The sequence below is a fragment of the Anomaloglossus baeobatrachus genome, chromosome 1, assembly GCF_048569485.1.
Source record: "Anomaloglossus baeobatrachus isolate aAnoBae1 chromosome 1, aAnoBae1.hap1, whole genome shotgun sequence".
Lineage (NCBI taxonomy): Eukaryota > Metazoa > Chordata > Amphibia > Anura > Aromobatidae > Anomaloglossus > Anomaloglossus baeobatrachus.
In genome coordinates this window covers 117,313,503-117,339,714 of record NC_134353.1, presented here as the reverse complement: position 1 = coordinate 117,339,714, position 26,212 = coordinate 117,313,503, and the positions used below count along the sequence as shown (strand labels likewise).

General features: G+C 44.7%; 1 protein-coding gene across 4 annotated transcripts in view; it reads right to left on the bottom strand.

Moving 5' to 3' along the window:
• LIMCH1 (LIM and calponin homology domains 1) overlaps positions 1-26,212 on the bottom strand; it is a 391,967-nt gene that overhangs the window by 170,662 nt on the left and 195,093 nt on the right. For all 4 annotated transcript variants that reach the window (XM_075346998.1, XM_075346997.1, XM_075346999.1 and 1 more), the window contains one exon: positions 25,637-25,706. In XM_075346998.1, coding sequence (XP_075203113.1) covers positions 25,637-25,706 — 70 coding nt within the window. The remainder of the gene's footprint in view (positions 1-25,636; positions 25,707-26,212) is intronic.

Sequence of the window (26,212 nt, the reverse complement as noted above, 5' to 3'; positions counted from 1 at the left end):
CAAGCTTCTTACTCTTCTTATCTGGAGTTTTGGACCACTCTTCTTTTGCACACTGCTCAAGGTCTCTTATATTTGAAGGCGCCTTCTCCCAACAGCAATGTTAAGATGTCTCCACAAGTGTTCACTGTGATCTAGATATGGACTCCTTGCTCTCAGGTGCTTGTTTAGATCTTTTCCTGGGATCTTCTTGATGTAGTCCGGGACACTTTAGAGAAATGACCATGCCATTGGTTCCAAGATTGATTTATCTTGTGATGCAAGTGCAATTGGATGTTACCTACCAATCCTAAGACATCAAACACTGTCTACACAAACCATCAGAAGACAATTACATGACATTGGGCTATAAGGCAGACATCCAGGTAGAGGTGTTACATTGACCTCACACCATCACGCACAATGGTTTTCATTGCAAGATGGCAATAGAAGGTAGAAAAGAGGTCTATCCTCTTCAGCGATGAGTCTCGCTTTTATAACGGAAGATTTGTCTCTAATCCATGTGGGCAATGCTATGAAGAGGCCTTCACAAGTTAGCATCACAACTATCCAACTGTGTTTATTCCAGGCATACTAACAGCTCAGCATTACATTGATTTGGTTATGGAAGTAGGAATCATTGGTCCGACCACTTCTCCAAAGTGTCCCATGGGCTGTTTTTCAACGAGGCAACACCAGGCCGCATATTGCTAGTGCTACTGTGAGCAGCCTGCGTAGCCGAAACCTATCACCAAGACCTGAAGCGCCTCCACACTAGTCTCCTATTGTGTACATCTAGGACGTTATGGGTCAGGAGTAGCACAGGGAGCTGCCAGCAGTTGACCTTGATGGTTTACGTGTCCAAAATCATTCCTCAGACAGCTATTAATAACCTTAGGCCTAAGACACACGGCGAAAAAAAATGGTGCGAGTGGAGTGCGATAAAAAAAAAAAAAAAAAAAAAAATCATTAGCCTGTGTGTCAGCGCACATGAGCGATTATTTTCTCAGCCCCAATAGGACAGAGAAAACAATCGCAGCATGCTGCGATTGTAATGTGATCATTGTTTCTCTCGCACCCATTCAAGTCAATGGGGCGAGAGAAAAAACGCACTGCACTCGCCGTACACTAGTGTACGGCGAGTGCAGTGCGAGAATGGCAATAGAGCAGAGGGGGAGATAAATCCCTCCCGCCCCTCCTCAGTGCCGGCCCGCCCCCCACAGCGATGGTCCTCTCGCACGAATGGACCTCAGTCGCAGGGACACTTGCATGACACTCGGCTCTGCTGTACTGCCAGTGTGAGCCGAGTGTCATGCGAGGGGATCGCAGTAATCCCAGTGTGCCCCAGCCTTATTCATCTCCTTCCAATGCATGCAAGTACGTGTATTTTAGCATGTGGCACTCCTTGTCGATACGGAATAAATCGAGAGGTCTTGAACATTTAGTTTCCATTTTTCAGTATTCACATATCTTTAACATGTCTACTGATTTTCCTAATTCCACAACTTTTCCTTTATGGTGTTGCAATTTTAATGTTGAGGAGTATATAAACCATACATGTATGATAGGTGCTGGTTTCACCTCAAGATAGGCGCACGGCTGGGGGCTGCAGCTTGTAGCCGTATGCTTTATCTCTGTGCTGAGTATCGTAATATGGGAGGACCCTACACCAATTTTTTTTATTTATTTTTATACCACAATAAACGTGCACAGGGTCTATGATTAGAAGCGTCAGACGCGCTGTCACACAGGCTGGGGACGCGTCTGACTGCAACCAATCACAGGTGCCGGTGGGCGGTGAAAGCAGCGTATATCCAATGAAGGTAAATTATCGGCCTCGGAAATTAATGCGGGGCCTGGAATTAATGCACAGCCGTGCTGATGCCTCAATAACTACAGCGCGCGTGCTCCCATACCCTATCACTTCTACCACAAATTTTAATTGCCGGATTCTGGTCGCCATAGACAAATATGGGGACCGGAATCTGGCCCAGAACCAGTTTTAAAAACCACAAAATACGGACCTGCCAGTCTTGGTCATCCATGAGTCCGATTGTCACTATTCCAGACTCTTTCTCTGGAGAGAGAAAACATGAGCATGTGGCTGAAGGAGTTGAAGATTGTGGGTGTTTTAGTAGGCTGTGTGAAGCTACATGTGTGAAGCCACACATGTATGGCCAGACTGTTAGTGGCCCCCCACTGAACAACACTGCGGCCTGCATGTTGCCCTCAAACTGTAAGTTGTGCACCTCACTCTAGGGAAACAGAATTCAGCCTATGATATTTCTGGAAAATGTATGCACTTGTGATAATCATTTCCTGCTGTTTCCCCCCTCCCCAATATCATTGCTATGAAAAATGTCCTGTTTTACATTATGGTGCACTCCTCGTAGAGTACACTGCGGGAGAAAGACTAATATTACCATTAATGGACACCTCATCCAGACTTTGCACGTATAACTTGTCATCCCAGGTGCTCCAGATGTTAGACTTCAGGAGCTCATATCAATGTCTCCCAGCTGCAAAAATGAAAGTCGAGCCAATCTTCTACTTAATAACTGCTTGATGCATGCAGTAGAGCCAAAGACCCTTTTGTTTCTGAGAGAATTCATTACCTTGATAGATCTAATCCAGGGTTTGTGTGTCAGGTCTAGAGAAACAAGTCTACGGGGAAAAAAGGTCCAGGTTAAACCTAAATGAACCACTGGTTATTAAGAGTTGGTGATGAGCATATGGGGTGGTCTAGTCGGGTCTACCACCATGAGGTTACAAAGAAACGGATCGCGTTACACAAAGCATTACTGAATTTTTGCATAGTCAATAGCGCTTTTCTTCTTAAGCGCTACACCACAAGTATCCCTTCCTTCCCATTAAACATACTTTATTCCCCCCCCCCCCTCCCTCCTTCCTCTCAAGAAAAAGGAAAATAAAACCAATACCTTCACATTTTTTGGCAGACTCCAACGTCCGGCTGTTATGTACAAGGGCCGTGCTGGCATGTTCCTCTGTCAGGTTTATACAAACAAGGAAGTCACCGGCCAGCGCAAGAATTCCTCAGGTTGGGGTCTACCATTATAAACAACATTTTTTACTGTCTGCTAAAGTATAGATTACATCGAATGATCGTCCACCTATAATTTATAATATCACATGAGGTTTTCTTTGATGTCCACGCTTCATGTGCAGTAATCCATTACTTTATAGAAAACATCTGCTCTAGTTTTTCTCTTTGAAAGCGTTGCAAGTCTTAAAATTTCAAAGCCTTGGGTAGCGCTGCGGAGCTTCATCTTGGAAAGTCGTGTACAATTATAGGGGAATTTAAAAAAAATAAGGTAGATTTTCTGCTTAATACAGGTTTGGATAAAGGGTACCATGGTTTAAAAAGTGTTGGATTAAACAGATAATCCAGTCAAAAAATAATCACCTTCGAAAGAGAAATAGACAAATAATATAAAAACCGGTAAAGTATGCACTGAACTGTTGATCAGATGGAGATGAGTGAGTCTAATGGAGATGATCAATTAGTCCCAATCAAGGTACAATGGACATAAGGAAGAAAAGCTCACCCGAATGCACCAACAACAATTATTTATAGTTTCTCATGCCCAATATCCACATCGCACTAGATATAGTGGAGAATGACGTTTCAAGGGATTACACCCTTCATCAGGGTTGAAGAGATGAAGAGCTCGACCTTTGATCTGCGGTAAAAGTACCTGTGAAGGTGAAGGGGTGCGATTCCTCAAGAAGCAGACCTGGTACTGTAGTGAAAACTAGAGATGAGTAAACCGGAGGTTCGGTGTTCAAGTTTTTATAATAAAAAAACCCAAAAACGTAACAAAAAACAAAAACAAAAAACACAACAGCATTGCGGTTCGGAGCTCAGGTGCATTATGTATAAACACCACTTGCACGAACATCGCTGTGCTCGGGTACGCTTGGCCCAGTGCAAGCCGCTTGCAGTGTTTGAATGGCTCGTACTGGGAGGTAAAATCAGCATTATCGGATGTAGTGTGCACCAAAAAAAATAAATAAATAAATAAAATTAAAAAAAAAAAAAAAAAAAAAAAAAAGGAAAAACCTCGCCCCTCCGACCCCGAAAGTAATCGGATTATGGCTGGCTGCACGTGGGTGGAGACTTAAACAGCAGAGTTAGTGACTTCCTTTGGGGTTCAGGTCAAGTCTGCGTCCCAAACCAAACTTAATTTAAAAAGTTTGGCTGACCCCGCCGAACCGAATTTCCATGGGTTCGCCCATCTCTAGTGAACACCAGTTGGACCCAGGAGCTTGTACCTCAATGTTCACTGCTGCATCTCTTCGTGGCTTAACTCCCAAATCATTGTCATTCTCCATAATATTTAGTGTGATAGGCTATGTGCGCACGTAGCGTTCTGTCCCTGTAGAAATTTCTGCAGCGATTTGAACAGCACACGTGTGCTTTAAATCGCTGCAGAAACAGTCCGTAATGAAAAGCCGATTTCATGCGCTCTGGCTGCAGCCTCTCCCATAGACAGAGCGGGGGCTGCATCCAAAGCGCATGAAAGAAGTGACATATTGCTTTTTAAAACGCAGCGCTTCGGCAGTAGCCGAAGCGCTGCGTTCTAATATGCCACGTGTGCACGGCTTCTGCATAATCTTCATAGATTGTGCTGGGGACACAGGACGCATGCAGTTACGCTGAAAAGCTGCGTTCTGAGACGCATTCGGCAGAACGCAACGTGCGCACATTCCTGCAGAATTCATGCGTTCTGGATGCTTGCTCTGCCATGGGAAAAGCATCCAGAGCGCACATTTTTGACAGTGCGGTCCCACTCTGCTCTGCTGCATCCCCATAGACTTGAAGCAGAGCCGACAGGGACCGGAATGTCAAAAAGAGCACATGGCTGGCTGCGGGAGACAGCCGCGTGATCAGAATGAACTCAGGTGAACTTCACCCGACTTCATTGTGATCACGTGGCTCTGTCTGTGTGCCGCGGCTTGATTTGCGGTCACAGGTGAAGGACTCACCTGTGACCGCAAATCTGAGTGACTGCAGTGAGCCGCGCGATCACCGGTGCAGTCACTCAGGTTACCCGCGGCCAGCTCGAGTCCTCCACCCGAGACCTGTGGCCGTGGGTAACCTGAGAGACGTCCCCGCACACATCCCGACATTACCGCCGACATCCCCGCACACAACCAGACATCCCCGCACACATCCCGACATTACCGCCAACATCCCCGCACACATCCAGACATCCCCGCACACATTCCGACACTACAGCCCTCATCATCACCGTACACACACCGGCATTAACTCAGTGACGTCCCTGCTGACAGCGCGACTCACTTCAGTTTCTGCATGGAGTGGACAGGAGCGGCGGTGTTGTACTGCCGCTCCGGTCAGCTTCATGTAGCAGAGCTGGATGTATCGCGGGACCTCGTGGATTACGCCGGACCTGGAGGTGCGTTTGGGGATTTTAATAAAGTGGTGAAAGAGGGTGTTTTTTGTCTTATTTCAAATAAAGGATTTTTCGGGTGTATGTGTTTATTTACTTTCACCAGGTTAATCATTGGGGGTGTCTCAGACGCCAGCAACGATTAACTAGGACTTCGTGGCAGCTATGTGCTGCTGCCATTAACTCCTTATTACCCAGATTGCCACCGCACCAGGGCAGTTCTGGATGAGCCGGGTACAGTCCCGGGACTGTCGCATCTAATCCATGCGGCAATTCCGGGCGGCTGCTGGCTGATATTTTTAGGCTGGGGGGCTCCCCATAACGTGGAGCTCCCCATCCTGAGAATACCAGCCTTCAGCTGTGTGGCTTTACCCTGGCTGGTATGAAAATTGGGGGGGACCGCACAGTTTTTTTTTTAATTATTTATTTTACTGCACTACATAGACCTGCCCACCGGCGGCTGTGATTGGTTGCAGTGAGACAGCTGTCACTCAGCATGGGGGCTTGTCTGACTGCAACCAATCATTGGCGCCGGGGGAAGCAGGGAATACGAGATTGAATAATGGGCGGCTGGCATTTTCAAAAGCAGGAGAAGCCGCCGGAGCAGTGTGACAGCCGTGCAGCTGATCGGTGAGAATGAGAGAAAGGGGAGAGGGATAGACCGACAGAGAGAGAGACCGACCAACATTACAACCAATACGCACAAAAGAAGTGACATGTCACTTCTTAGAACGCGCGCTTTGGGCAGCAGCCGAAGCTCTGCGCTCTAATACACCACGTGCGCACGGCTCCTGCATAATCTTCATAGATTATGCTGGAGACGCAGGACGCATGCAGTTACGCTGCGGTGCAGATCGCAGCGTAACTGCATGTAAATACGCAACATGCGCACATAGCCTAACATTGGACAGGTGATAACTGCGCATGTGCCTTGACACCCCACACAGTGCTATAGACGTAAAATGCATTGAATGGGCTAAAGCGTAGCCCATTGCTAGATTTGCAACCCTCAAAACGGAACTTGAAAACCCATCTGTTCAAAAATGTCTACAGTTTCTAATGACCCTACCACCAGAGTTTCCGCCTCCCCACCCCTGGAGCTGCCTCCACCTCCCACCACACCTACTATCTCCTCCCCATTATCGTATGGAATATAAGGCCCAGGGGTGGGATTCAGCCGCTTCTGTCCGAACCGGTTGTTAAAATAACAGCCGGTTTGCCGAACTGACAAGAATCAGCGTTGCGACCCAGTTCCCTGTATTCATTTGTATCGGTGTCTTTAAGACGCCGATACAAATGAATCCCCGTACCTTCGTGCACGCCGCACTTCCGGGTTCAGTGGCTCTAGTTTGCTCTCTGAACTGGCGTCCGGCGGCGTGATGACGCTGCAGAGGTCACGGCAGTGTGGTGAGATTACCTCACCTCACAGTATGCAGAGTGCCGCGGAGGAGGACGGAGGAGAAGCCGCCCTCACTTGGAGCAGGTAAGCGCTCTGAGAGCCAAAGATGCGACTCTGCAGGGGAGAGGAGGCCACATGGGATAGGAGCCTGCAAGGGAGTGGAAGCCTGCATGGGAGTGGAAGCCTGCATGGGAGTGGAAGCCGCATGGGGTGGGAGCCTGCATGGGAGTGGAGGCCACATGGAATCTGCATGGGATGTGATCTGTATGGGATGGGATCTGTATAGGAAAGGTTGTCCGTTCCAATATGAGCAGGGTTCCTTTAGTAATAATTTTCAAATATTGTAGAAAAACTCTTTCATACAATATGCCAAGTAAATAAGTGACTGACAGTGACTGAACAACTGGTACTTGATAGGAAAGTGAAGATATAGGAAGAGTAAAAAGAGGAAAGTTTTTATTATTAATTACTTGTATTTTGTGGTTGAAAAAAGTTTGCAAAAAAAAAAAAAAGTGTGGCCAATAAAATGGGTGTGGTTACATAATGGGGTGTGTTTTTTCAAATGGGCGTGGTTTACAGAGAACCTGTTAAAAATTTGAATCCCACCCCTGGTAAGGTCTCAAGGGAAAGGCCCTCTCCCCTCTGTACCAGTCTGTCTACTGTAAGTTCTGTGTTTTGTATGTAACCCCTTCTAATATACAGCACCATGGAATCAATGGGGTTTTATAAATAACTAATAGTTTCAGATGTAAGGAGGATAGGACCAGTATGGATGTAGAGACCAGTAAATTCTGAGCTGAAGGGGATTGAGTAGTGCGAAGTTTGAGGCTTTTTTTATTTTTTACAAGACTCCTTGAAACAGGCCATTAATGAAGCCAAATATAATGCTTCAAGACATTGGAACGAGTATATATACAGACAGTACAAGCAAAGAGAAAGTACAGACTGAACTGTGATCTGCAAAGCAAATGTATTTGTAGGATCTGAATTGTATGTGACACTGATACTGGAGTATGTCACGGCATGCTATTCAGATTACCACCTAAGCGCAGGTCGTTCTAGTATAAAATGTTCAAAGAGCATTAATCCATAAATTATGTTATTCCGACAGTTACATGACGGGATTTGCATCTGCATCCATTATGTAGCACTAAACGTATAGAATCCAAAGTCCCTCCGGGGCTATTTCTGTAATATTACTTATCTGTCCATGTGGTGACCTCGGTCAGAAGGGAACTGCTGTATAGTCCACAGTATCAGAGAGTGTTATAAAACACATTCAGAAATAGTTTAGCTGGAAAAGATTTAGTATAAATTACATTTCATTAATTTAAATCCCTGCACATTCAGGTTGTGTAGTCAAGAGGGCGGAGCTGATCAGTGACTGGCGGCTTTTCCTGGATAAGTGTGTACACAGAGATAGTGGTCACTAATTAGCACCGCCCCCTTGACTACTAAGCCCAGAATGAGTCACAACTTGTCATAATGAGTATTTTCCTACAAAACTATATATCAATTTGTTCATCTCCCAGTGCTCTAGGACATTATCCTAGCAAAACAGACTGATTGTACAATATGATAGTGTCCCTTTAACTCACCCATTACCAACAAGGAGATGAAGCAGTAACAAAGATGATAATTGCAGTGTCACTGCCAAACAGAGCGTGAAATAATAACTTAGCTACCAACTTGTAGCATCACCCACGGCTGGTAAGCCGCAGTTACTGTCATGATCCCGATGTAGAAGCATTCATTTTCAGACTAAAAATGGCCGCACACAAAAGAACATGCTGATTTTTGGTGGGATCGTAACTGTAGTAAACCACATTTTAGTAATCCCAGTAGAAGAACAGCAGAGTTAATAGGAACAGTTTTGATAGCACTTGTTATACACAGGACATTGCTCTTATATAAGCAGACAGGGCTGCGTGTAAATCAATGAAAATTACAGGGAAAATCAATATACATTAACCCTTACAACTATAAGCAAAAAAAGCACGGTGCCAAAGCAAAAAAAAATCAGAACGGAACGTCATTGTCTAAAATATGGCATGTAATGAGTGAGATCAGGCTGAGCACAAAATACATTTAAAGGGAATCTGTCACCAGGTTTTTGCTCCCCCATCTGAGAGCAGAACAACGTAGAGACCAAGACCCTGATTCCAGCGATGTGTCACTTACTCGGCTTCTTGCTGTCATTTTGATAAAATCAGTTTTCTGTGCTGTAGATCTGGCTGTTATTTTAATGTGGGGCTCTATAACCCTGCCAACACCACTGATTGGTAGTGTTTTCTCTGGCTGGCCTCCCTGAGATCAGTGATTGTTTTGTCTTGTCAGTTTTTAGGAGCAGATGATAAAGCGCATCATGCAAAACACTTTTTTTTTTTTTTTTTTTTTAAGAAAAGAAAAAGGACAGAACACAACCCAAAAGGATCCTACGATAATCAATGCTCATGTTTGCACCCATGATGCTATGGATCAGTATTCAATGTGGAGTTGTTTTTTTGTTCCATAAGAGACTAGACTAAGAATACTGACGCGTTTTTACCATCAGCAAGTCATTTGGATTTTTTTTTTTCTCGTAGAAAAAAAAAATAAAATACAACAAACGACCTGATGAAGCTTTTCCCAGCAACCAGTCCATGAAATCCTGACAGCAACTGGCCCCATACCCTTGAGAATCGCAAGTTTAGTCCGCAACGGACTGCAAAAAAGATAGACACTTAGAAAGTCTAAGGGGCACTTTGCACACTACGACATCGCAAGCTGATACTTGCGATGCCGAGCGCGATAGTCCCCGCCCCCGTCGCAGCTGCGATATCATGGTGATTGCTGCCGTAGCGAACATTATCACTACGGCAGCTTCACATGCACTTACCTGCCCTGCAACGTCGCTCTGACCGGCGACCCGCCTCCTTATTAAGGGGGCGGGTCGTGCAGCATCATAGCGACGTAACATGGCAGGTGACCAATAGAAGCAGAGGGGCGTAGATGAGCGGGACGTAAACATCCCGCCCACCTCCTTCCTTCTGCATAGCTGGCGTGAGCCGCAGGACGCAGGTAGGAGATGTTCCTCGCTCCTGCAGCTTCACACACAGCGATGTGTGCTGCCGCTGGAACGAGGAACAACATCGTAACATTAGTCATTTCCAAATTATGGAAATGACCGATGCTACACCGATGATACGATTACGACGATTTTGCGCTCATTAATCGTATCAAAAAGGCTTTATGATATTGCCAAAATATCATATGCTTATTGATAAAGGCACAAAATATCATATGGTTATTGATAAAAGGCACACTATGATATTGCCTGCGACGCCGGATGTGCGTCACTTTCAATTTGACCCCACCGACATCGCACCTGCGATGTCGTTGTGTGCAAAGTGCCCCTAACAGACTGTAATGGTTAAGTGTCCCAGCCGAGAATTTATTTTTCCAAAAATAAGGGTTTGAAGTTCCCGAATGAAAACAACAGTATTTTTATTCGCTGTCTGAAAACGCGTATCTTGAAAGTAGGCAATAAAAACACAAAGTATATAAAAAATGTATAATAAAAGTTGCATAATAAAAGCTTTATTCAAAACATGCAACCTTCATTCCTCCATGGCAATATACAGGACATATCATAATAAAACGTTATGTGTACATCATACCCAGTTTGAGGTTTTAAAGCCATAATTGTGGTATGCAAGACCGCGCTCCGGGGGAGAAAGACACAATCCTTTTGGACATTCTCCATAACCAGAAGGATGAAAACATTTCACACTCATTATAGTCTGGTGGCAGCACTGTGCTAATGGTGACAAATGCCAGGCTTTTATGAAAGGTCAGGTGCCATATTTGTTAACACTGCTCACTGTGTTTCCGAGTAAATGTTCCATGTCATTCAAGGACAACCACGTAGAGAAGTGTGAATAGGGACATCATTGCAGGTCAAGGCCTACACGAACACTACGACCTCAATCATATCACCACATATTCTTATGTCTTCCTATAATCAGATGTAATGAGAAGGAACAAACCAAAACATTTCCTAGCTCACCGGCTTTGAGAGGGTTTCAGTCGGTCAAAACACATTCTAAATTTTCTTTAGCGTTTAGAATTAATGAAACCGCGTTCATTGTCAAATTGTAAACGCCAGACAAGTCAATTAATGGGATTTACAGAAACCTACTGCTCGAGCTGAAGGTTTTTATAATGGCCCCTTCTCCATTGGAAATAAGGTCAGTCTTAAAATCTGTGGAGATCTGACAAATTGGAATAACTCTAATTAGTGCCTTGTGATGGGGAACTCACTCAGCTTGCTCCTTGAGGTAACTATAGGAACACTTAGGCTGGTTTCACACTACGTCTTTTTAACATCCGTCCTTAACGTTATTTTAGCGGACAAGCGGATCCAGTGCAAATGCGTTTTCATTTCAATGCATTTGCAATGGACTCGCGTTAACATCCGTTCACCTGCGTTTGCCTGCGTTATAGTGAGGATCCAGTGACTTGCAGTTTTTTAACATGTTTCAAAAACGCTACTTGTAGCGTTTTTGACCTCCGTCCAAATACTGCAAATTGCTGGATCCTGACTATAACGCACGCAAACGCAGGTGAACGCTGGCGTGCTGATAGACAGGATCCTGCTTTTGTACTGAGCATGCCCAGAAAGTACTGAGCATGCCCAGAACCAGTCTCGCGTGATCTGTCTCTCTCTCCTCTTCCCTCCCTCACCCTCTCTCTCTCTACCTCTGTCTTTCCCCCTTCCTCCCCTTCCTCTCTCTCCCACCTGAGAGCTGCGGACACTCGTAACCAAGGTAAATATCGCGTAACCACTTCTCTTAGTTACCCGATGTTTACGTTGGTTACGCGTGCAGGCAGCCCTGCTCCTAGCAGCTGCAGACACTCGTAACCAAGATAAATATCGGGTATCCAAGGCCGATGTTTACCTTGGTTACCAGCGTCTGCAGCTGTCAGAAGCCTCCTCCCAGTCTAGTTCCCCTCACTCCCGATCACATGACTCCAATGCCCGCCCCTAAACATCCAGTGCAGGATCCTGCAAAATAACATATGCGTTTGCATACGTTATTTGCTGTTAAAGCAGGATCCGTACTTCCGCTAAAAAAACGTTTTCAGCGGATGTTAAAAAGACGTAGTGTGAAACTAGCCTTACTTAAAAAGTCCAGCAGGTTTATTCAGCACCACATAAACCGCTCTCAAGGAACATAACATAAGCCTTCTTCCGGCTTCAAAGGAACACAAACACAGTATACAGTCAGCTTCACTTGCAGTATGCCTGCATAGGACCTTCTCTCTACAATTAAGCGGGCTTTACACGCTGCGACATCGCTAATGCGGAGTCGTTGGGGTCACGGAATTTGTGACGCACATCCGGCCGCATTAGCGATGTTGCTGAGTGTGACACCGATAAGCGATTTTGCATCGTTGCAAAAACGTGCAAAATCGCTAATCGGCGACATGGGGGTCCATTCTTAAAAATCGTTACTGCAGCAGTAACGAAGTTGTTCCACGTTCCTGCGGCAGCACACATCGCTGCGTGTGACGCCGCAGGAACGAGGAAGCTCCCCTTACCTGCCTCCCGGCCGCTATGCGGAAGGAAGGAGGTGGGCGGGATGTTACGTCCCGCTCATCTCCGCCCCTCCGCTGCTATTGGGCGGCGGTTCAGTGACGCTTCAGTGACGTCGCTGTGACGCCGCACGGACCGCCCCCTTAGAAAGGAGGCGGTTCGCCCGTCACAGCGACGTCGCCGGACAGGTAAGTATGTGTGACGGCTGTTGTGCGACACGGGCAGCGATTTGCCCGTGTCGCGCAACAGATGGGGGCGGGTACCCACACTAGCGATATCGGGACCGATATCGCAGTGTGTAAAGTAGCCTTTATCCCAGTAACGTTCTCAGAAGCCTCCAGAAAAAGCTGCAGTCAGAACAAGTGAATCCTTTTTCTTTCTTTCGCTCTCTGAAGTTCCTTCTGGAGGTATAACAACCGCTACACACTGAATAGGTGTCAGACAGACACCATTACACCCATGGGTGGAGGTATATGGATAGCCACACCCACCTTAATAAGTCTCATAGTACTACAGGTACCAGAGTCACCATCTTACAGCCTCCTTCACATGTCTGTGATTCCAGTACGTGTGGCATCTATTTTGTTCACAGTCACCACATGTACACAATATAAGCGATAAGGATTCTCACGTCCTCCACCCCCCCCCCCCCCCCACTGACCGTGTCTCCATCTGTTTTGCATGGACACCCGGTTCATGTCCGTTTTCTACCAGAAGCACAGATGACCAGGGCCAATACGGGTCCTTGAAAAATATATACAGCACACGGAGGGCATCAGCATAGGAGAAGCTTTGCAATTTAATTCTTTCTTTATCCATACCAGAAAAACAATGATGACATTGATCCAAAACATTAATTACAGCGGCACCGTTTGTTACGTATGTGTTTCATACGGACATATGAAGGAGACTTTAAGGCTAGGTTCACAGTTATACAATGTTCTCCATGGAGCTCCATTTTCTACCTTTCTGTCAGACTGTCAAAAAAAAAATATGTATTCCAAAATAAACCCCAAGAGAGTTATTCACGTTAATGATCGAGATGGAATTTTAGAAACCTTAGCTGAAAGAAGATGTAATGTGTTAGGGCGATAGTATTCTATGCAAATTACTAAATGGGCACAGGGGCGGCCATATCATTGGTGTAGCCGCACAGGGGCCCAAGAGGTACGGGGGCCCATTACCACCTCCAGAGCTTTTGGGCTGCTAAGGGTCCATATTGTGTTCTTGCACAAGGACACTTTTCAGGGCACATATATAATAAAAAAGACCAGTCGCACACTGTGAAAACAAAATAAATTCCACCCTATAACATAAATGGAGGTATTTGTGTATTACAATGGTCATTATAATATTCTAAAGTGCTACTATTTGGATAAATGTAAGTATAATATGCATTTATTTCAGTGATATCCACATTAAAAAGAGGTGACTTGAGATTTCCCCCCCGAAACAGCGACACTCTTGTCCGTGGCTGTATCAACTATCGTGGCTTATCCATATTCATTTAACTAAGGTTGAGCTTTAATACCAGACACAGAGCACAGGGAAAAAAGGTTGATCTTCATTAAAAGAAATGGGGAAAAAAAGTAATGGAAACCCTATAATTTGAAGATTCTGTGGAGTCTAAATATTTTAATGAGACTCTGCTACCACCATCCATGGTGATCACGGAGCAATAAAACCTCTATACCTTATGTGTAAATGCTATAAATGTGTTATTGTGGCCCCCACAGCTGGCGTGGAAGCTAAATAAGTATGTGGGCTCTCCATCTGCCGCTATTGTTCACCCGCCCTTCTCTTCACAGTTATTATTCCTTAAAAACTCCAAGATTTTACATTGTTTGACACAGTAGGACACAAACGTGTTCCTGTTTGCCATACACTTCAATCACAGCAGATATCAAAGACATACAGTATATAACAGATGAGGAAATAATAGGAACACTTCACAAAAGGAAATTACTGCGGCGGTGCAGGCAATGTGTGACATTACAGCAATCTTAGATTACGAGATAAAGCGGTGTATGGTAAATTTATTATTCTGGTATATTTAGGCAATTTTTACACTCTGCAGTAATAATCTGCATCTTAAAGGCAACCTGACAGCTGATTCATGGTATATGAACTGTGGGCAGCATGTATCAGCCACTGGCTGTATTATCGCAGGCATACAGATACAGTGGTGTTGCAGAAAGAAACCTCATTAATAGCTGGCCAGGGACCGAGCCGTTAGTTGGACAGGCGGATTCCCAGCGGCTCCTCCCCGACCGCTATTGGTGACTGACAGGTCTCTGCCTATTCGTGCACATATGAAGAGTGCTGTCAATCAAGGGCAGCGCATGGGGAGAAGCCATGAATCACGTACAATTAGGTCCAGAGATATTTCGATAGTGACACAAATTTCAGCTGTTTATCAAAACATATTCAATATACAGTTATATAATCATTATGGACTTAAAGTGCAGAATTTTAGGATATTTACATTCTAACAGGAGTAAGGGTTTAGGAATTACGGCTTTTTAATACGTAGCTGCCTCTTTTTCAAGGAACCAAAATAATTGAACAGTTAATTCAAAAGCTCTTTGGGCTGTATGGACTATTCCCTTGTTAAGCCATCATCATTTAAGCATGTAAAAGGTCTGGAGCTGATTCCAGGTAGAGCATTTCCATGTTAGAGATGGTCAATGACCCAAAACATACTGAAAGCAGCAGAGGAGTTTTTTAAGGCAAAGAAGTGAAATATTCAGCATTGGTCAAGTCAATCACCAGATCTCGACCCCACTGTGCATGCAGAAGACAAATCTTAAAGGTGTTATCCTCTACTAGGACAACCCCTTCTGATTCCACTTATTTCCCCCAGGTAAAATAATAAAGCCTATACTCACTTCCTGTACCGTTGCCCTTCCAACGGTGTCTAGGCTTGCGGTGCCTGGTCTCACGTGGGGTTGTGATGTCACGCAAGTCCCGCATCCAATCAGCGCCGGATTCTGTCTCCCCGACCACAGACTAAACGAGTTAATCAACAGGAAGTGAGCGCTGTGGCTGTCCTCACTTGCTATTGATTGCTCATTTGGTCCTGAGGAGGGGAAAAGAAAGCCGGCACTGATTGGATGGGGGCTTGCGTGACATCACATGACATCACACGTGAGCCCAGGCACTGCAAGACCGGACATTGCTGGAAGAGTGCCGGTACGGTAGGAGTGTATAGGTTTTATTATTTTACCTAGGAAAATATGTGGAATCAAAACGGGTTCTCTTAGTAGTGGACAACCCCTTTAAGGCTAAAAGGCCCAGAAACAAGCAACAACTGAAGTCAAGGCCGGCATAGCATCACAACGACGGAAACCCAGCGTTAGGTGACGTCCATGGCTTCCAGACTTCAGGCAGTCTTTGCCTGCAAAGGATTCTCCACAAGGTATTCAAAGGAGGGCAGATCAAAGTGCGCCTACGCAGGACCGCAATGCCAGCCTGTGTGGGTGACGTAGGACGCGTCATGCACACGGGCCTCAGTAGAAGGACAGCGATCGCCGCAAAGAGACGGCACCGGCCGGAGAGCAGCGACACAAATAGGACCGGACCGCTCCCTAGGTGAGTATAATAAAAGTGTTTTTTTACGTTCTACACAATGGCCCGGGCTCTTTATATACAGTATTCTAGAATACTGTATATAAGAGCTCACTGATGGCGGATGCAGCTTATAGTCGCCAAATCTGGTGACAGGTTCCCTTTAATGTCAAACCAGCTTCAATCAGAAAAATGGAGCTTTTCAGTATAAAACCCCTTTAATGAAGCAATTCTAAGAAATGGTACTTAAATTAAGTGTATGGTCACAATAAATGGTGTGTTTTTACATGCTCTGTGTTGCCTAGTGTCTGGAGAATCACTTATTCTGAAATTCTCTAATATTTCGCAAGACTCTAAACCAGACATTCACTGTAAACAACTATATTAGCTTTAATGTCATTGCAAAAACTAAAACCCGCCGAGTGCTCACACATGGGTATGAGATGCGGCATCTGTCTGCACTAAGCATGGAATAACAGGCAGCTGCTACTATGTATGATGTGAGCTCTGAAACCACATTATTTCATATGTAATATGGAGACAAAGGGTGAAAATTGCCTTCAAAAAAGGCTACTGGCACAGAACAGTCCGGAAGATTTACAAGTCTCGTTGTTGACTGTAGCAACCAATCACAACACAGCTTTCATTTTTCAACAGCAGAATTTGAAATGAAAGCTGTGCTATGATTGGTTGCTATGGGCAACAAAGACAGATTTTCTTTAAAATCAGTTTGGATAGCTTAGGCCCAAACGTTTATAAATCTGTCCCAGTGTTTTTCTATGATAAGGCGGATAGTCATTGCTTTCTGACCTAAAGGTGACTGTCAGATACATCATTGCCAATGTCACACCCTCCTCTAGAAAATCACATCAACGAGGGATTACTGTATGCTAATTTCATTATCGACTAATTAAAGGTCATTGTGTAATAGCATAATGCAATAATAACGTAAAGAGCTGAGAGGTCAGGCAATAGTACAGAACAGATCAGTACAACCACGTAGTAGGGCATTTGGATGTCATATAGGGGATCGCCTGGTCATGATGTCCCTCCATAATGCATAAGTCTTTTACAGGTGGTCAACACCAAAACCCACCTGAAAAAGAACTCAGAAAATACACAAAAAAGAGTAAACATATACAAGTTTATGTAAAAAACTATATTTGCTGCTTAGAAGTTCAGGCTTTTAGTTTTTAAAGCAGCACTCCAGGTTTATTTTTTATTGCACCGCTGGAGTGGCACTTTAAATGTACGTCCTCTGTCCCATGTCTTATACTTGCCTTCCGGCAACTTCATCCTCTATCACCGGCGCTACGGTCTGTCTCTGGTGATTTGTGACCTGCCGGCAGCGCCACTGTTTCATGAAGCACACAACTCATTGCAAGTCATTCTTGCCTCTTTCTGGCTCTCAGAGTTGCATTGGGGGTTTTGAACATAACTTCTGACTTCTGGCCAGTCATAAGTTACAATCACAAAATGGCATGGTAGAACCAAAGCAGTGACGAAAAAGCATGAAAATTCCGGCCATGGGACATATATTTAACCCTCAAATGGTGAGGTGGGGTTTGCGACACCCCAGGAAAATTTTATTCAGTTGGCATTCATTGGAAAATACTGGTATGAATCATCAATGTATTACATTTTCCAATACTTGTGGGCAGCTTCGGACTGGCTACCGAAGGAATCTCCAGTAATGCCAGGCCTGGATTCAGGTACTTTCAGTGCACTCCGGAGCTCTCATCTGAGCTCCAGAGTGCAGCCTAGACTGTACCACGAGCGCCGAGTGATTGATCCCCAGCGCCTGCGGTTCAGTTCATGTCAGCTGCAGACAGGCCGGGGTGATCTCCGGTGCTCTCACCTGAAGTCTGGAGATCACCCCGGCCTGTCTGCAGCTGTCATGAACTGAACCGTAAGCGCCGGGGAATCAATCACTCGGCCCTCGCGGTACACTCTAGGCTGCACTCTGTAGCTCAGGTGAGCGCTCCGGAGTGCAATGCAGGTACCTGAATCCAGGCCTGGCATTACTGGAGATTCCTCCGGTAGCCAGTCCAACGCTGCTTGTTGGTGTCAAAAATTTGCTATACTCATGCGTAATCAATCTCCAATAAGAAAACTATTAAAACAAACGTGATCTTTGCATTTTCTGTAAAAATTAGAGATTTGTAAACACTGGGGTATAGGAAGCCCCACATCACCAGTTGCGTGACAAAAATCCCACCTCACTAGTTGAGGATTAAGGCGCCACTTCAGTGCTGGAAAAGAGGACAAAACACAAACACAGGAGTGGTGCTTTAACTGCTTTTGGATTCCAAGGATGCCAAGTGGTTAAAAAAAAAAAAAAAAAAAAGACGACCATTTTTCAAGTGTTTTCCGATTTAAAGATGATCTACGCTTTGTAAGCCAAATAAATGGGAAGGTGTAAAAAAACAAAAAAAAACAAAAACGCTTTAAAGATGTCGGGTGGGGGGTGTCTGAGTGTTTTCTGAGCCTTTTTGGTTTGAAATAAATGCTGGCAATTCCTTTATTGTTAAATGGTGAAAAAAAAAAAACACTGGAAAATGCCTAAAACAACAAACAAAAAGGACTAGTGGTCAAAAACAAAGAACGATGGCTCACAAAATGAACAAAAAAAAAAAAAAAAAGATGAAAAATGTTGTGTCCTAAACAGTCTCTCCAGCATGTAAAGCCGTCGTGTGCACATACTCCTAGCCAAAAGATACATTTTCTTGCTTGTGACCATTGCAGGGAAATTGTGGTATTATTGGAAACACCTTACCATTGATGAGCAAACACTTTAGTTTGGGTGCTCGTTACTCGAATTGAGCAAGCTGGATTCAATCAATTAACGTGTATAATGGAAGTCAAATAATGATGGGCTGTCCGGTTCCCCACCTACATACAGCTACACACAGCATCTGGAAAGTTTATTTTACCCCCCCCCGTAAGAGCCATATTGAGACTCCAAGCGGCTCGTGTCACTGGGGTGCCTGCTCCCACCGTTTACTGAAGGGAGATGGCTCCTTGTGTTGGATTGTTCACAAACAACACAAGCATTCGCGACGCTCAGTCGAGTATGGAGCAGTGGAAAGCACACTTGCTCATCATTACTCCTTACTAATGAGGTCCAGCACTGCATTTCCCACTGGTCTCCTGTGATAAACATCATGTCATGGTATGAAATGACCGCTAACTATCTGCAGAATCCAAATTTCACCCTCACCCATTAATAAGGAATTATCCAGAAGTGGTCAACCCCTAATAGGTGACCATGTGAGTTGAGACACACGGCACTTATGGGGTGATACACAAGTAGGGTCCAAAACAGTCTCAAGTAGATGGAGAAACTTGGTACTCAAGATCAATGTAAATAGTGGTTTTTATTGTGAAGAACTTTTAGGATCAGCACAAGCACAGACGTTTCGGTCAAAAGACCTTTATCAGTAAGCGTGCAGACGGTCCTTAGATTGGTAGTAGAGTGGCAAACAGCGTAGCTGGGTATGACATGGTGTGCCACACAGACAGCGGTGGACACCGTGTCATACCCAGCTACGCCGCTTGCCACACTACTATACTTTCTGAAGACCCTCTGCACGCACACTGATGAAGGTCTATTGACCAAAACGTCTGTGTTTGTGCTGGTCCTACAAGTTCTTCACAATAAAAAGCACTATTCACATTGATCTTGAGTGCTATGTTTCTATAGCTAATAGGTGACCATGTGATATCTGGCTTGGCTGATAATTAGCAACTCAACCTGGCTAATAAATCTGAGCCCCAAGCAGGTAACCCAACTCTAACATCCATATGCTGTAACAAACTATATAAATAAGGTCACGAGATGACCCCTTAAAGTATTTGCTATTTTACAGAAATAGATGTGCCGTCAATGATGCAGTCCATCTACTCAGATGAAAGAACATTTTATACAGATGTTACAAAGAAAACAATTGAAGTTAGTTTTCGGAGCCCCCTCCTCTAGGTGCCGATACCATTTATTTGAAATGTGTGATGAAAACTCGATATCACTAACACGTGTACACTGCAAAACACATCTGGACATTTATTTTTTTTTGCTTTATAGACATGCCATGAAATTTTATCTCACTTTATGTACAATGTTGTTGTTTCTCTAATATAACACTTCTATTTCAAGAGTAAGTGAACTTTCAGCAGTTTTTCCAGGCACTTAATTGCCTGCAGATTGGTGGGGTTCGAGGTCACAAGACCACCGCTATCACTCAAAAGATCTCAGGATGTGTGCAGCTCAGACAGGAGCGCACATACAGCGGAGTACGGCTTCAATAGAAAGCAGACTCTATTTCAGGATTGAGACCCTCAACAGTCTGCAGGTAATTAAAGTGCCTGCAAAATAGAAGTGCTGAAAGTGTGCCCACGTTGCGTTTTTTACCGCAGAAACGCTGCGTTTAGAACCGCAGCGTTTCAGTTTCAAATTGCATGCGTTCAGTTTTCCCAGCAAAGTGTATGAGAAAGCCGAAAAATCAGTGCACACGCTGCGTTTCTAAACGCAGCATTTTGGATGCCAAAAATCGGTGCGGAAAGAAAAGCAGCATGTCACTTTTGTGCATTGTGGCTGCGTTCTCTCCCCCATTGAAATCAATGATGCGGGTCAGAACGCAGCTACAACGCAGTTCGCTGCTTTTTTGTTGCGGTCCGCGGGCTTTGTCGGCATACAGAACGCAGGCATTTACCTGGAAGTGAGGTCAAGAGGTTTCCTGTTGACCTCACTTCCTGGCAAAGTTCAGGAAAGCCGGTGTCGCCAAAGTGCCCGCCCCGACCCCCTCCCGAAAATCCAACATGGTCGCACGCACAGCAGCGCACCGGCCGCCCTACTCCTGTTACATGTGCAATAACACATGCGACAGAAAACTGCTCCCCAGGCCCTGCCAGGTCACCCCCTATTCCCCACGGTGTCCTCCGGTAACCCCCGTACCTGTCACAGCGCTGATCCCCCGCGGCCCCCTCCTCCTTCACAGTGCGCGCCGGTCACATGTGCTGAGCAGCTGACGGCTTCCTGTGTTCAGTGTGAGCTGCGCTGGCTGCTGCTCGGCACTGTGCAGCTGTGACTCGGGGAGAGTGGGTGCAGATTCTTTGCACCCACTCTCCTCAAATGGAGGGTCTGCACTACTAGAAAATGGGGGACACGTTCCCTGAGCGTGCCCCCCATATTCTAGAAGGTCCAGAGGCGACATGGGACGTCAAAAATGGATACTGCGGACCCAATTTTTTTTCTTTTGAATAAATTGGTGAAAGAGGATATGTTTTTGGGGAGTGTTTTTTCAAATAAATTTTTTTTTGGTTGTCAATTATTTTTGCTATTACTGTCAATTAGTTATGTCTGGTATCAAATAGACGCCGTGACATCACTAATTGCTGGGCTTGATGCCAGGTGACATTACACATCTGGTATCAACCCCATGTATTACCCCGTTTGCCACCGCACCAGAGCGCGGGATGAGTTGGGGCGAAGCGCCAGGATTGGCGCATCTAATGGATGCGCCACTTCTGGGGCGGCTGTGGCCTGCTATTTTTAGGCTGGGAAGAGTCCAATAACCATGGCTCTTCCCATCCTGAGAATACCAGACCTCAGCTGTCAGCTTCACCTTGGCTGGTGATCTAATTTGGGGGGGACCCCACGTGTTTTTTTTTTTTTTTTATTTATAAATAAAAAAAAAAAACAAAAAACAGTTTGGTGAGCCCTCCAAATTGATCACCAGACAAGATGAAGCTGTCAGCTGTGGTTTGCAGGTTACAGCTGTCTGCTTTACCCTGACTGGCTATCAAACATAGGGGGGACCCCACGTCATTTATTTTAAATTATTTTTTTTTTGGGCTAAATACAAGGCTAGGCACCCTTTAGTGCCACATGAAAGGCACTAAAGGGCGCCAGCTTAGAATATGCAGGGAGGGTGGGACGTTATATATATGTTTGACATCCATTGACACATTTTAGGCTGTGTGCCCACAATCAGGGTTTGCAGCGCTATGGGCGCAGAGTGTTTTCCCTGCGTCCATAACGCTGCGTTGTGCAGTAGAAGCACAGTGGAAGGAATTTTAGAAATCCCGTGCCCACTGGGCTTCTCCGCAGCATAAACCGACCTGTGGTGCAGCTTCCCGAGCCTCAGCATGTCAATTTATGCTGCGGAGACAAGAGTGTTCTCTGCAGGTAGCATAGAGCTCCACAGCGGCCTGAACCCAAATCGTGGTCATGGGCAGCTGCGTTCTCCCGTGGACAACACTCACATCTCTGCAGGAAGGCTGGCACTGTGTACTGGATGTACTGTGGCACTGTCACTGGATCATGTGGTCAAAAACGCACCTGAAGAAAACGCATGGAAAACGCATGAAAAACGCACGTTTTCCCAAAAACGCATTGTTTACAATTCTCCCCTCTGCCAGAGGGTGCATTTTTTTCCGCGCTGAAAAAAACGCAACGTGTGCACATAGCCTAAGGGTATGTGCACACACTGCAGATTAGGTGCAGAAATTTCCTGCACCAAAAAAAGCAACTGGTGGCAGAAAACACAGCACAACAATGATTTTGCTACTGAGGGTAAAACATGTGTTCTTTACTAATTTGAACATGCTGATTCCAAATATGAACTCAGAATTTGCACAGCACGTCCAGATTTTGAGTTATACTTAGAAAAGGCCATACGCCTATTCAGGCATTGTTGAACGCATTGCACATGCGGTTGGAATGAAAGAGACCTATGCTTCTATGCAGATCATTCTGAAATTGATTAAATATTCAGAACATCAATGGAACATTTGTGCTGACCTCAAAGTTGTTGCACTAGTCCTTGGTTTGCAGTTAGGTTACACTAAGCATATGTGCTTTCTGTGCCTATGGAACAGTCGAGATGACAACAACCATTATAAAATTAAACGGTGGCCCAATAGAGATGAACATAAGATTGGTAAGCACAATGTTCAACACGAATCACTTGTCGATCCACTTAAAGTTTATCTTCCACCTCTTCACATTAAACTAGGACTAATGAAAAATTTTGTAGTAGCAATGGATCGTCAAGGGAATGGATTTAAGTATCTGAAGGAAAAGTTTAGTGCATTGAAAACTGAGGCCAAACTCAAAAGCAGGAATCTTTATTGGTCCTGAAATCCACCAACTAATCCATGATGAAATCTTCAAGAAAGAACTCACCCCACTTGAACTAACTGCATGGGATGCATTTATAGTAGTAGTTCAAAACTTCCTTGGAAACGAAAGAGCAGAAAACTATGCTGAACTAATAGACAATATGCTTCAAGCATACGAAATGCATGGTGCCCGAATGTCATTGAAAATGCATTTCCTACATTCACATCTTGACTTCTTTCCTCAAAATATGGGTAATGTCAGTGACGAACATGGTGAGAGATTCCACCAGGACATTTCTACTATGGAAAAAAGATACCCAGGTCGCTTTAACCCCAACATGATGGGCGATTACTGTTGGTTTTTGCAACGGGCCACTAGGACCACTCACAAGCGCAAAAGCAAGTGCCTGAAGCACTTTTAAAAGTACTCTGCTGAGTTCAAGGCGATTTCTTAAGCTATTATAAGTGATTTTTAAGTTTTTTGGTTTATTTACCTATACTTCTTTTTCAATAAAAATGATAATACATGTTGTGAAACTGTGGGACATAACGATTCTGTATCTTTATTAATTGCTTATTTTAATTTTCACAAAAATTGGAATAACTTAATATCCTGACGTGCTACAAAAAAACTAACTTCAGATTTGGATTCAGCGCATTCGATTTAGTATAGCGCACGTGGTTTTTGCCAAGTAGCAGACAAAAAGTGTTTATTTGTTGTGCTGTGAAATAAAAGAAAATGCTTTAAATGGAACCTGTCACTAGATTTGTCCCCTATAACCTGCGGCCACCCTCAGTCGGTCCTTATATACAGCATTCCAGAATACTGTATATAAGAACAGAAGCCGCTCTGTAGAATATAAAAATCACATATTATACTCACCTAGAGGGCAGTCCAGTGCTACCCCCAAGATAAAGACCCCCCTTGCATGTGCACTACAATACTTTGATCTGCCCTGGGCAGAGCAGATCAAAGTGCGCCTGCACAGGACTGCAATGCCGGCCTGTGTGGATGATGTAGGGCGCGTCATGCACACGGGCCTCAGAATAAGGAACATGGCGATCGCAGCAGAAAGGAGGCACCAGAACGAGGAGAAGAGACACCCATCGGACCAAACCGCCTCCTAAGTGATCATAATAAAAGTGTTTTTTACGCTATACACGGCGGCCTGGGCTCTTATATACAGTATTCTAGAATGCTGTATATAAGAGCTCACTGGTGGTGGCCGCAGCTTATAGTCGCCAAATCTGGTGACAGGTTCCCTTTAACTCCTGTCCCAAGCTGGTGCCGTTCAAGATAGTGAAGCCAGCGCTGATTTGGAGCGAAGCTCGCATGATGCAACAACCTCACCTGAGCCCCAGGAGAGCAAGTGTCGACAATGCTGGAAGAGCGCCGGCATGGGAGGAGAATATAAGCTTTTCTATTTGAACGGGGGGCAAACTTGGGGAATGGAAAGGGGTTGTCAAAGTAGTTGACCACACTTTTAATAAGCTAATTAAGAGTTGCTTGGTTCATGTATTACATGGACAGTCATTCACCTAACTGACAAAATCAATTATTTTTGACGCGAAAAACCCTTTAAGGGAACCTGTGACCTACTCAACAGCGGGGCAATCCAAGCTGATTGGCGTCATTGGTCTTGACCTGGTGCTTCCTCTATCCTTGTGATCACCATCCTCCTCCTTGCTTCGTGTGGATGACGTGTCCTAAGTCATCCCCACAGTATCCTCCATTGAGCTCCTGTGCACTTCTTGTATCCTCCATTGAGCTCCTGCTCACGTGGACCTCTCTCTGCTGCATGCACGCAATACTGTGCTCTGCCCACAGCAGGTCAGAGAGAAGTGTGCGTTAGCAGGCGCGCAATAGGAAAACCTGTGTAGATATGACGTAGGGCGTGTCATCCACACGAAGCAAGACAGCGATCACAAGGATAGAGGCTGCCAGACTGCCCCGCAGGTGAGTATGTAACAGGTTCCCTTTTTAAAGGAGACCTTGCAGATTAGCCATTCAACTTTGATACCACCTCAGAGAACTATGAACATTATACTCGGTCACAAAATTATGGCAAAGTTATTTAGGCCACTTCTTAAATATTACATGGAAAGCCAATCAATCATTCACTTAAAGGAGTATGTTGGCACAAGCTGACTGTTTAAACAAAGCACAGGCATGAGGCGTTTGGTACGAGGATGCCCTGAACTTCATGGCAACGCAAAGGGCGCACCAACTTGTTTGCATTTATCATTGCTCCCATAGAGGCAGAGCTGTGAATCAAAGAAGAGGTGGGAGAATATAGATAGAAAACAAATTGGTGGGAACATGCGCTGAAGTTTTTGGCCAGGGCAATGATGCCCCGAGCTGCTGTTCTTGGTTTGAACAGTCATTCTGAGATGACAAACTCCATTTATTACAATAGGTGTCATCTCACTAGTCAAAAGGTTTAATCACAAGAAAATAAAGCTAGCTTACAGTGCATGGTCAGTTCATGAACTGCAGACATCGCAAGATCTTTTGCGCATATATTTTCAGGAATAATAATATATAAATGAAGTTGTACTTACCAGCCCTGCAATAGGTGTAGGCAGTCTGTTAATCTTCTTTATAAGTCCTGGTTTAATTGCATTCAGTAACCTGCAAAATTATGTGTAAAAGAAAAAAGGTCAAAATGCAGCTATGAAAGTGATTATAATTCTCAAACATATTTTAGGGTAAGATTAATAAACTCTATACAACCAGGTAAAGAATGTATACAATAAGCAATAAAGGAACCACATACTGGCGCATCTCTGGATGTAACATTTCTGTGTAGTGATTTCACTTTTTAGGCTATGTGCGCACGCTCAGTATTTGGTGCAGAATTTTCTGCACCAAATCTACATATCCTAGCACAAAAAAGCACCAAAAACGCTGTGCGCTTTTGCCACGTTTCTTAGCGTTTATGCCATTCATTTTTCATAATGAAGTCCATGGGTAGAAGGGCTGAAAAACGCATACAAAAACATGCCAAGAATCTACATGCTGCAGATACAGTATATCCTGCACCAAATCTACGAGGAAAAATACTCAAAACGTGCACAAACTTCAGAATTCTCATTGACTTTGCTGGCATAAGGATAGGCATTCAGATTTGTGACAAA